The sequence below is a fragment of the Anolis carolinensis genome, chromosome 2, assembly GCF_035594765.1.
Source record: "Anolis carolinensis isolate JA03-04 chromosome 2, rAnoCar3.1.pri, whole genome shotgun sequence".
Classification (NCBI taxonomy): domain Eukaryota; kingdom Metazoa; phylum Chordata; class Lepidosauria; order Squamata; family Dactyloidae; genus Anolis; species Anolis carolinensis.
In genome coordinates, this window is record NC_085842.1 from 13367519 (window position 1) to 13380614 (window position 13096).

At 40.5% G+C, this 13096-nt stretch overlaps 1 protein-coding gene across 1 annotated transcript; it reads right to left on the minus strand.

Annotated features, from left to right (window-relative positions):
• LOC100552032 (zinc finger protein 709) lies at positions 1-9367 on the minus strand. Its single transcript, XM_062969473.1, has one exon. The coding sequence runs from the start codon at positions 9355-9357 to the stop codon at positions 7768-7770; it is 1590 nt and encodes a 529-aa protein (XP_062825543.1). The 5' UTR covers positions 9358-9367; the 3' UTR covers positions 1-7767.
• Between the last annotated feature and the right edge of the window lie 3729 nt (positions 9368-13096).

Below are 13096 nucleotides of genomic sequence, written 5' to 3' on the forward strand. Positions count from 1 at the left end.
TTGTAAGATGTATTAGTAATTTTTATTCAAAGGAACTGAAATAAAAGCATGCAAGCAGAAACCGACATAGAAAAAAGTTACATTGCGCAAGAATAGTATCTCCCCACAAACACAAAACAAAAAACTGTGCAACCACTAACGGAACTCTATCTAAAACAATCATCCTAACCTATGCAACCCTATACAACTATATCAGAAATTCTACAGCTGAAATTTGTTCCCATCTTGATGATGAGTCCCAGTGTTTCTTAATACTAGTCAAGGATTTCTCCTGCATCAACGTGGTTAGTTTGTCCATCTCAGCTAATGTGGACATCTTTGTCAGCCAGTCCTCTTGCATCAGGATCACTGGTTCTAGCCATCTCTGGGCACAGATGATCCTCACTGCAGACATTATGTAGAATAATAGTCTTCTATATTTTATCTCTAATATATCTATCATCCAGCATCCCAGCATGGAAAACTCTAGTTTCATCATCATTTTGACCTTAACATTTTTTTGGAATATCATACGTCCTTAAGTCCAAGTACTTCTGGGCCTTTTTACAAACACATCTGATAAAAGATCCCAACATTTTCCTCGAATTTCCAACATTTTCTAGAACTAGCTTTGTACATCTTAGAAAACTTCTCTGGTATCAGATACTTTTATAAATTATCATGTAATTTATTTTTCCTTTCAAATCATTATTCAGAGAACATTTCAAATTTTTTGTCCAAATCTTTTCACATTGTTTCAGTTGTCTTGGCCAACAAATATTTTCTGTCACCCACTTAACCATGCAGTGTTTCACCTGTTCTTCCTCCATTTCATATATTTTAGCAATCAGGTGGTCATCCTCAGAACATAATCTGGTTTCAAATTCTGGTTTATTAGAAATCTAAATACATTTTGATCCAACTTAAACAGCAAACCATTCTATTGTAAAACCCTCTATCACCAATTCCTCTCTTGTCTTTCACCTATATTGCTTAATACGCAGTAGGAACAAATTGCTTTAAGTAAACCATTTACTTTCAAAATAATGTTCTCTTCATAAAGCTTCATGCGGAGAACATAATGCCATAATGACATCTTTGGGGAAAAATCTATTTTTATAATATGTACTAGCTGTGCCCGGCCACGCGTTGCTGTGGCGAAGTCTGGTGGTATGGGAAATAAAGTATTGAGGAATTGGTGGTAGTTAAGGTCAAGGGTAAAGGTTTTCCCCAGACATTAAGTCCAGTCGTGTCTTACTCTGGAGGTTGGTGCTCATCTCCATTTCTAAGCCGAAGAGCCGGCGTTGTCCATAGACTCCTCCAAGGTCATGTGGGATGACTACATGGAGCGGCGTTACCTTCCCGCCGGAGCAGTACCTATTGATGCACTCACATTTGCATGTTTTCGAACTTCTGGGTTGGCAGAAGCTGGGGCTAACAGTGGGGGCTCTCTCCGCTCCCCCAATTCAAACCTGTGGCCTTTCGGTCCAGAAGTTCAGCAGCTCAGCGCTTTAACACGCTGCGCCATCAGGGGATATTATTTCCTAAAGGTTGTGAATATACAATATTTCTGATTGGTTTTTTTTGTTTGTTGGAGGCAAGTATGAATGCTGCAATTAGGAAAAATGATTAGGATGTAATGGCCTTGCAGCTTTAAAGCCTGGCTGTTTCCTCCCTGAGTGAATTTTTTGTTGGGAGGTGTTAGCTGGCCCTGATTGTTTCCTGTCTGGAATTACCTTGTTTTCAGAGTGGTGTTGTTTGCAATATTTTATGTGCTTCTACTGTCTGTGGCCCTGAGAAAACAGGATTTGCCAGACTTTGATGATGGGAATACTTTGTTGGGAGGTGTTAGCTGGCCCCGATTGTTTCCTGTGTGGAATTCCCCTGTTTATTTACTGTCCTGGTTTTAGAGATTATATTGTTCTGCATTATTCTATCCCAGTAATTATTTCATATTAAAGAAGAATCTCACTTATCCAACATTCGTTTATACAATGTTCTGGATTATCCAACGCAGTCTGCCTTTTCATAATCAATGTTTTTGTAGTCAGTGTTTTAAATTCATTGTGATATTTTAGTGGTAAATTTGGAAATACAGTACAGTAGAGTCTCACGTATCCAACATAAACGGGCCGGCAGAACGTTGGATAAGCGAATATGTTGGATAATGAGGAATTAAGGATAACCCTATTAAACATCAAATTAAGTTATGATTTTACAAATTAAGCACCAAAACATCATGTTAGACAACAAATTTGTCAGAAAAAGTAGTTCAGTACACAGTAATGCTATATAGTAATTACTGTATTTATGAATTTAGCACCAAAATATCACGATATATTGAAAGCATTGACTACAAAAATGTGTTGGATAAGCGAGTGTTGGATAAGTGAGACTCTACTGTAAATACTACATAGCATTACTGCGCATGGAACTACTTTTTCTGTCAAATTTGTTGTATAATATGATGTTTTGGTGCTTAATTTGTATAACGATTACCTAATTGGATGTTTAATTGGCTTTTCCTGAATCCCTTATTATCCAACATATTCCCTTATCCTGCCGGCCTGTTTACGTTGGATAAGTGAGACTCTACTGTATATTGATAATCTTAAATTATCTGCTTAGAACTGGATTATATGAGGCTCCTTCTTCACAGCTGTATAAAATGCCCACTGAAGTGGATTATATGGCAGTGTGGAGTCAAGATAATCCAGTGCAAAGCAGATAATATAAGATTATAAATGGGTTATATAGCTGTGTGGAAGGGCCTTGAGTCTACACTGCCATATAATCCAGTGCAAATTAGATAATCTGTGGAAGAAGTCTAAGTGAGGCCTATATCTGCCTGTCCCCTAACTGAACCCTGGCTGTCCCTTGGTTGCTAGGCAACCAAGTGGGCAGAGATTAGCCCTCTAAACTGGCAGCAATTGGATAAAAAAAATTATTGCTCTCCCTCTAATTAGGACTTCATTTTTCTTTTCTTTTTGTTGTATCAACCTTGAGGCGTGGGTGATGGGTTGTGTTGTCAAATTTTGAGGTTGGGGGGCCTGTACTTTTGTTGTTTTGTGAGTCGCCGTGATGCCATCACTCTTTTATATATATAGATTTTACACTCATTAACGGTGATCTACTTGTGAAGTGATGGTTAAAGTCTGAATCTGCTTTGATTTTATCATGCCAAAGATAGGCATGTATCCCAAATTTCATACCTTCTCCTCCAAACTGAAATAATCTTTTGTTTCTCACAGTTTATCAGTCCTTCAACCATGTCAAACAACAATCATGATCGTATATTTTCAAATTAGCCCATTTTTTCTTATCATCTTGTAATACTTTAACTCTAACCTTGCTCTCTTTCCTTGCCAAATGGACACTGGCCATTTCATTTGCCACTCTTTAAATGGGATGTCATTCATTACAAATGGTAAAGTTTGAAACAAAAACAGCACCTTAGATAATACATACATCTTGACAGCTGAGATTCTACCCATTACTGACAAGAGGAAACCCTTCCACCAATACCAAGATTTTAAATCTTGACATCTTCTCATATTCCTTTAGAATTAATTTCAAACCCCACCTGTATACAAAGGATTTTGTAAACATACGAGGGTTGAATGAAAAGTTATGCCTCCACCTTCGTTACTTGGGTCTGGATGGGAATATTTTAATAAATCAAACATAGAAATAATCCTTAGAATGTGCTTTTTAACTACCACTATTCACTTTGACACATAATTCACCAGACAACTGGATAGATTTCTGCCAACGATGAACAAGTTTTCTGAAGCCGTCACAGAAGAAGTCGACACTGTTTCTGCAACCAGCGTCTCACAGTTCTCTCAACACCTTCATCAGAAGCATAATGATGTCCCTGCAGATCTGAGTGATATGGTGATCATCCTGAATCAATCTGTCAACCTTTTGCTTGTGAAACCCAGTGGTTGCTGTCACAGGACGTCCAACTCTTTGTTTGTAACGCAAGTCAGATATTCCAACCTCAACATCTTTCAACTGACTCGGCCAACAACGCACAGCACTCACATCCACACAATCCCCATAAACAGCTTGCATTCTCTGATGAACCTCCTTTGGGGTGACACCTTCTGCTGTCAAGAATTCAATGACTGCATGTTGCTCGAGTCGCATTGACCGACCGTCTGCGCAGGGTTCCATACTTCGCACTTTAACAACACAACCGTTCAATGATTTATAATAATATTATACTATACTAATATTATAATACATTGTATATACATGTAATATTAATAATAATATTATGATGTAATACAATGTAATAATTATTATAATTCACTATTATAATTGTATATTTATATTACATGCAATATTACTAATAATATTGCGATATAGTTGTATAATATAATATATTGTATGTATATATACTTGTAAACCGCCCTGAGTCCCCTTCGGGTGGTATATAAATGTCGCAAATAAATAAATAAATGCTAAGGCTTCCCGCCAAATGGAACTGTAGAGGAGAGTCTACTGAACAAGCCAGGACCTGCCGCAGACCAGAACTGCCATCAGTTGAGGAGTTACGAAGGTGGAGGCATTACTTTTCATTCAACCTTCGTATCACTACATCATTTGCAAAAGTGTTTGGCTTCTAACTTTGATCTTTGATCATTACTCTATTCAAAAACTCTTTCACCATTCCTTGCCAAGTTCCTTTCTGTATTCTACATGCATTTCTCATTCTCCATTAATCAAGAGCAGTTAGACCCAAAATTCGTGTTCTCCAAGATAGCTTCTCATAAACGGTCACAATACATTGTCAAATGCCTTTTCACAGCATTTCAAAATTCCAAAGCGGCCTCTTTTGCATTGTAAGTAAGCCCCATAATATTCTAGAAGGTCCAATACACAACTAGTGCTGTTGCTTAAGCGTCTCTTTGATAAAAATCCTGCTTGATCCTCATGTATTAAGGACATTTGTCAGACTCTTTGCTAAAAAGAAGCAAATATCTTGGTAGTCTTCATTCTAATTAGTTTCCAGCAAAGTATAGTTTTGGTCTTGACCTTTGAATCCACACATGGTGTGGGTCCAGGTTCCCCACAGGATCGCCTTCTCTTGTACAATCCACCCCGAGTTCACACCGAGGTCCTTTGAGAGGCGTTTATTCCATCCAGCCTGCGAACTGGCAGCTGTCACCCAGTTTTCATCAGCTGCCTCAAGACTGTGAAATGACCTGCCAGAAGAGACTCGACAGCCATCTCAACTGTGTCAGAATTTAAGATGCAATTGAAGACCCATCTCATTGTGTTGTCAAAGGCTTTCATGGCCAGAATCATTGGGTTGCTGTGAGTTTTCTGGGCAGTATGGCCATGTTCTAGAAGCATTCCCTCCTGATCCACATCTATGGTAGGCATCCTCAGAGGTTGTGAGGTCTGTTGGAAATGAGGCAGTGGGGTTTATATATCTGTGGAATAATGTCCAGGTAGGGGGAAAGAACTCTTTTCTGTTTGAAGCAAGTGTGAACATTGCAGTTGGCCAGATTGATTAACATTTGAGTAGCCTTGTATCTTCAAAGCCTGGCTGCTTCCTGCCTGGGGGAATCCTTTGTTGGGAGGTGTTAGCTTGCCCTGATTGTTTCCTGTCTGGAATTTCCCTGGTATTTGAGTTCTGTTTTTTATTTACTGTCCTGATTCTAGAGGTTTTTTTTTAAAATACTGATAGCCAGATTTTGTTCATTTTCATGGTTTCCTCCTTTCTGTTGAAATTGTTCCCATGCTTGTGGATTTCAATGGCTTCTCTTTGTAGTCTGGCATGGTGGTGGTCAGAGTGGCCCAACATTTCTGTGTTCTCTAAGAATATTCTGTGTCCACGCTGGATTACCAAGTGCTCTGCTATGGCTGACTTCTCTGGTTGGATTAGTCGGCAGTGCCTTTCATGTTCCTTGATTCGTGTTTGGGCACTTCCATTTGGTGGTCCCTCTGTAGACTTGTCCACAGCTGCACGGTATATGGTAGACTCCTGCAGAGGTGAGAGGATCCCTCTTGTCCTTCACTGAATGTAGCATTTGTTAGATTTTCTTGGTGTGTCTGTAAATCGTTCAGAAGTTGTGTTTCTTCATGAGTTTCCCTCTGCAGTCAATGGTTGCTTTGATGTCTGGTAAGAACACTCTTCCTCTGGCTGGATCTTTGTCTTTCCTCTCAAGGCTTGTTCTTGGTCTTGCAGCTCTTCTGATGTCTGTGGTGGAGTCTACATTGGCTTGGAGAGCCCAGTTTAGGTGATTCAGTTCACCTTAGAGGAGGTGGCGTTCGTAGATGGTCTGCCAGGAATTTAATTGTGCTTCTTTTTTGACTTGGGTGATGGTTGGAGTTTTTATGTAGGTATCTATCCGTGTGTGTCGGTTTTCTGTCAACTGTGTGGCCCAATTGTTGAATGGGTTTGCAGATGACTAGGACAGCTAAAAACAGTAGTTTTCCTTCATTTTCTTTTTCCATGATGAATCGTTATTATTCTGTAAAAATGGAGGTATACAATTCTTTCTTAACTCGGCCTTCTTGAGGAATTAAAGTTCTGTTTGCCTGTTTCCAGGAGTAACTCTATTCCTTAGCGCACTATTCATCATTTGGAGTAAAGGTATGCATAGGTGATCTTATAAAGTCAAAAATTATCACTGGGAATCCTTCTGGACCCAGTGCTGTTCCTGTTTTCATCTCTGAAAAAGCCTTATCAAGTTCCACCATTGTTATTGGTTCATCTGGTCTTTGTTAAAGCTTTGTTGAGCAGCAGAAAGTTTTGTTCTACATATTTTTCCAAAGCATCTTTTGTGAAACATGATGCTAAGAGAGGTACAGTTATAGAAGACTGACTTGATCTTATTCTGATTGATGACTTTTTCCTTTCTCTATCTTTCTTTACTAAGTTTGTATGATAGCCATCTTCCTGGTTTGTTTGTTGATTTCAAACAGCTTCTGTTTTACAGACCTCAACTTCTCACCAAAGACTTTTTCTGGCTGTTTGATCTCATAGGTCAAGTCCTTGTTTGTTGGATTCTTCTGAAAATCCTTCTCTTACATCTTACTTTAATTCTTCAGAATGTCATGCCTCTTTCACTTTATATCAGCATTTTGCTGTTTTAAAAATCCTCTCCTAAAGACTTTGCTGCCATCCCACATCGTCTTAATGTCAGACCCTTTATTCAAGTTCTCTTCACACACATAAGAAGTTTTAGCTGGGTCTTAACTTTTTTTTGTCCCCGGGAAGATATCTGACCAGGAGAGAGAGAATTCAAGGTATGTGCACTGGGAGTGTTTTCCACACATTTGGAAGGCCAAAATTTGGGAAACACGATTCCTATTTCAGCGTGAAAATTAAGAGTTTTGCAAGAAGGATGGAAGGAAGGAAATACACCTCTAAAATGACTGAATTTATAAACCAGCCAAGCAAGCAGAGATATGTAAGTTCTGTCTCGCTTGACCAGATTTGCTAAAGGTGCCGTTCAAGCTAAATCCAAAAATATATACATAGGGAAAAGTATCAAGAACTCTGAAGAGACTGATTGGAGGAACATTTCCTAATATAAGGAATAGAAGAAATTGGTTTGCCAATATAGTAAGGAAATTTGTAGAATTGCAACGCTCTGCCACAGACCTCAAATTCTGGGTGTTGGAAAAAGTGGCAAATCATAATGAACTAAATATTTCCACTGAATTTCATTCCACAGTCTGTGCATTCACATGGTTTCACCTATGCGACTCCTTAGATGTTTATTATATGGGCAACTTTTTCTGAAGGCCTTTCCACATTCCATGCATTTATATGTTTTTCCCCGTGTGGGTTCTACGATGGGAATACAAACTTTTACGTCTGCTGAAGGCCTTTCCACATTCGATGCATTTATATGGTTTTTCCCCTGTGTGGATGCTATGATGGGCATGCAAGTCTCTACTGGTCCTGAAGCTCTTTTTACATTCGATGCATTTATATGGTTTTTCTCCTGTGTGGGTCCTATGATGGGAACGCAAATCTCCTCTGTCCCTGAAGCTCTTTCCACATTCCATGCATTGATATGGTTTTTCCCCTGTGTGGGTCCTTTGATGTGTTCGTAAAGCATGACAATGAGAGAAGCTCTTTCCACATTCCATGCATTCATAAGGTTTCTCCCCTGTGTGGGTTCTTTGATGTGAGTGCAAACTGCTACTACTAGAGAAACTCATTCCGCATTCCTTGCATTCATGAGGTTTCTCCCCTGTGTGGGTTCTTTGATGTATACGTAGATTTGAACTGCAACTGAAACTCTTTCCACATTCCACGCATTCATACGGTTTCTCTCCTGTGTGGGTCCTTAGATGTTTATTACATGTCCCACTATCACAGAAACCCATTCCACATACAGTGCATTTGTATGGTCTCTCCCCTGTGTGTATCCTTTCATGTACACGTAGATTTGCCTTCTGACGGAAGCTCTTTCCACATTCCATGCATTGAAAAGGTTTCTCTCCTGAATGCGTTCTTTCATGTATACGCAGATGATCGGTCCGACTGAAACTCTTTTTACATACCATGCATTTGTATGGTTTCTCTCCTCTGTGAGTTTTTTGATGTGACTGTAGATATGAACTGTGACTGAAGGTTTTCTCGCATTCCATGCATTTGTACGGCTTCTCACCTGAGTGAGTCCTTTGATGTTTATTACATGCTGTCCTATTACTGAAGCTCTTTCCACATTGCATGCATTCATATGGCTTCTCCCCTGTATGGGTGTATTGATGTACACGTAGTTGTTCTCTTTGTTTGAAGCTCTTCTCACATTCCATGCATTTGTACGGTTTTTCACCCGAGTGTATTTTTTGATGTTCACGGAGAGCTGAATTCTGACTGAAGCTCTTTCCACATTCCATGCATTCATATGGTTTCTCTCCTGTGTGGGTTCTTTGATGGGTAAGTAGACTTCCATTGCAACTGAAGCTCCTTCCACATTCCATGCATGTGTATGGCTTCTCTCCTGTGTGTGTTCTTTGATGCATATATAGACCTGCACTCTGACTGAAGCCCTTTCCACATTCCATGCATTTGAATGGTTTCTCCCCTGTGTGTGTTCTTTGATGTGTACAAAGGGATGTACCGTTACGAAAGCTCTTTCCACATTCTAGACATTTATATGGTTTTTCTCCTGTGTGAGCCCTTAGATGTTTGTTATACGATCCAGTGTCAGTGAAGCTCTTTCCGCATTCCATGCATTTGTATGGCTTCTCTCCTGTGTGTATTCTTTGATGCACCAGTAGAGTTGCTTTCTGACTGAAGCCCTTTCCACATTCCATGCATTTGTATGGCTTCTCTCCTGTGTGTATTCTTTTATGTCTATGCAGATATGCTTTCTTACTGAAGCCCTTTCCACAATCCATGCATTTATGTGGTTTACCTCCTTTGTGAGGACCGGCATCTATGTTTAACGGTGCATGACATCTGCACATTTCCCCACAGTCTGGACACTCCGTTTCCTTTGATTCTGACGTCAACGGTTCAGAATGATCAGCCTGCTGGAAAGAAGAGGAGCTGTTCTCTTTTTTGTCTTGGGTTCTGTGTCTTGTTTTCATTCCCTTTTGCTTTCCAAACACCTGTTTTTCTGTGCCAGGCTTTGTTACATCTGCCTCCTTGCGTTTCGCATTCTTCTTCTGATTTCTTTTTTGAGGAAAAAGAAAAAAAATTCTTTAGACAAAATGACAGGAATCAAAGACCAAAGAAGACACTTATCTCAACTGCTTCTTTATCCCCCAGAGTCTTGTTAATATGTTCAACATGCCATACTGAAATCTATGATCTATATACTACTCTCAGCCAGTAACATCTATAGCACTGCCTGTTCAATTCTTAGAGGAACAGATACATGTTCTTCTCTCTTCTGGTTATATATCAGTGCTTTCCATTTGTATTTAAGAAGGGAAGGATAACCCTGAGCTGTAGCAAAGATAAATGATAGCTAGAAAAACCTCACCTAGGTGCCATGCTCTCAGAAGTCTCCACTGTATCTTCTACACGTGAAGCCCAGCAGACCTGATCCAGGACATCCCGCTCCTTCTCAGAGAAAGACACAACAGCCTCCTCAAAGGCTAGCAGAGGCTAAAAGGACAAAGACGAGATGGAAAACAACGCTGGAATTAAAAACCTGATGACCTCACTAGTGATTGAGAGCAAGCAAAGGTGGAACGAAAGCCCAAGACATTTGTGGTGAATGAACAGACAAGAATAGGTTTGTTGTTGTTTATTTGTTCAGTCGTTTCCGACTCTTCTTGACGTCATGGACCAGCCCACGCCAGAGCTCCCTGTCGGTCGTCTGAACGTCTACATCTGTGAATTCACACAACTGGGTATTCTGCATCTGCACAGAGACTCTTTGGAACCTCTAGAATCCTTAGGCAAAGAATTGTAGCACCAACCCAGCCTAGTCTCCCAAGGGCACAAAAGGAGGCGGTCACCAGCTGCACCCAATACGACCAAGGGTGGCATGACACTAGTGGGGAGAATGGGTATGGTTGTGTGAATTCTCAGTTGACCACTCAAAGAAATATAATTCCAGGTAAGCAACTTGTCATAGAATCATAGAGTTGGAAGAGACCTTGTGGGCCATCCAGTCCAACCCCCTGCCAAGAAGCAGGTCATCTATGAATTCAAAGCAAGCCTGACGGATGGCCATCCAACCTCTGCTTAAAAGCCTCCAAAGAAGGAGCCTCCACCACACTTCTTCTTAGCTAATTACAGATCCACCTAACAGTAGCGCAGACACGACTTCTTAGTGTCTGTGAATCACACAAAGTGGTGACTAGCAAGCTATCATGCGAGGTGATGGGAATCATGACACACTACATGCTTGAGTAAAAAACTAGAAATTTTAATGAAATGTCACCAAATAATACATGAAAATGTTACCCATATGTGAAGGATAAGCTTTAGCAAATTCTCAGAGGAATACAGAGTGACACCAAATTTACAGTGTAACAGATATGATCTGAAAACATGAACTTTAGCAAATTCAAAGTGGAAAATGTAAAGAACAGCCTAATTATATAGTGTAAAATGTGTCTTTTTCCTCAAAGCCTATTTATTTGCCTTTGGCAAAACGTTATATTGTCTGTCTGTTCTGGAACCATGTAACGTTTCTGAAATGTTGTTTGATTTCTTCTTTTCTCAGTTCATAGTTTCCTTTGTCCTTTATTATCATGTCTTTGTAAGTAGGCCAGATTTGCCATGCTAGTTCTCTTTCTTGGTTTGCCTCAAGCAGAGATGTCCTTATGCGTGTTTTTCTATATAATTTTTCTTTGTGTCTTTCCCAGATTTTTATCAGGGAGGCTCTTATATACTGATCTGTACTTTTTTCCCTATTTTTCATTTTTCCATACCAAATATACGCATGCCATCCTCTTCTCAGGTCAAATCCCTCTATCATCAATATTTTTTGCCTTTTATAGTGTAGTCCAATCTTTAATCCATACCAGACCGCATGTCTCATTGTATGATCTCAAGTCAGGTAATCCGAAACCACCTCTTTTTCTCTCATCAATTAAATTTGTATGCTTAATTCAAAAGGGGGGAGGAAAGAGGACCCAATTATTGCCCAGTCAGTGGTAATTGTTTGGGGCCTCTTTCCCAAGGGTTATCAATACCAGGGAAAATTCTAGAGCAGTTCATTAAACAGACAATCTGGAAGCACTTCGATATGAATGCCACTCACAAATAGTCAATATGGGTTTCTCAAAAACAAGTCATGCCAGATTAGTTGTCTCCCTTTCTGATGGAATTACAAGCTTAGTAGATGCAAGGAATGCTGTGAATGTAGCGTATCTTGATTCTAGCAAGGCCCATGACATTCCCATGAAGCAACTAATAAAAATCAGTGACTTGGCTAACAGAACAAAAGGCATGCTTGTGAAATCTGCAAAAGACACCAAATTGGGGGAGAGAACTAAAACTCCAGAGGATGGGATCAGGATCCAAAATGACTTTGACAAATCGGAGAGCTGGGCCCAAAGATAACCAAATGTACACTTAGCAATAAAAATGAAATACACAGATATAGGATGGGTGACACCTAGCTTGAAAAGAATCTATGTGAAAGGATGGCGCCCTCCCTACCATCCTTTAAGAAACAATCGGGAGGGCTTCCGGGTGTGATTGATGGCGGAGAGACCGGTTCGCTAGAGCTCCGGCAGCGAACCAGCCTTCCAAGCGATTGGGTAGAGCTCCAGCTCCCTCTCCCTTCTAAAATAGTAGAGGGGAGACAGCGTAACCCAAGGCGCCACCCGACGGCCTATACGGGGGTTCCCCCATCAAGGGGGGGGCACCCAAAAAGGCCCGGGAACAAGGCGCCGCAAGGGTAAGGCGGATCGTGGAAAGGCGAGCCGAGCACGCTCGGCTAACTCCAGCCCAACACCTTTTTAAACACAGGAGGAACTCCGGGGGCAAGGAGGAGGAGGATCGACAGAGGATCTGGCAAAGCGGTAAGGGCATTTGCTCCTCTACTATCAGCTATCAGCTAATTTAGCAATAAACAGTCTCCGGGCTGTTAAACTAAACTAATTGAGAGAAGACAGGGACAAAAGAGTGTCTCCTACTTCCTGAGCCTTCAACCCCCGGTGCTGTAGGGCAATTAAACCAAGCAGAGAGCTAGCAAACCAGAGATTGGAATTTAACAGAAAAGTGAGTCAAAGAAAGTTAAAGAGATTAATTGGGTAGCCTGACAGAGGCATAAATGGCGTTCCTTTAAGTCTAAAAGAAAAGAAACAAGGGGAAAAGAAAACCCCTCTGACCTTGAAAACACTGACCCAGCCGTTAAGGCAGATAAGACAGATTAAAACCAAGGCGAGGACCCAGGGGAGTTTTCCAATTACCTAGCAACCGAGTGCCTAGCAACTGATTGCCAAGCTACTGAGTGCTTAGCAACTGAGTGTCCAGCAACAGCGTGCCTAGCAACTGAGTACCTAGCAACAGGAGTCGTTCTGCTAGAAGACTCAAGACAAAGACAAAGATTCCAAGCAGTCTGGAAAGTGTAATTCAAAGATACGCCAGTGATTATACCAATAAAATAAAATAAAATAAAGTATAGAAACTAAACAAAACAAAGCAAGCTTCTCTCAGAAAGTCAACCAT

Bases quoted from the DNA above. Each gene is read 5' to 3' on its own strand.
- LOC100552032 (XM_062969473.1), bottom strand. From the start codon at position 9,357: ATGGATTGTGGAAAGGGCTTCAGTAAGAAAGCATATCTGCATAGACAT.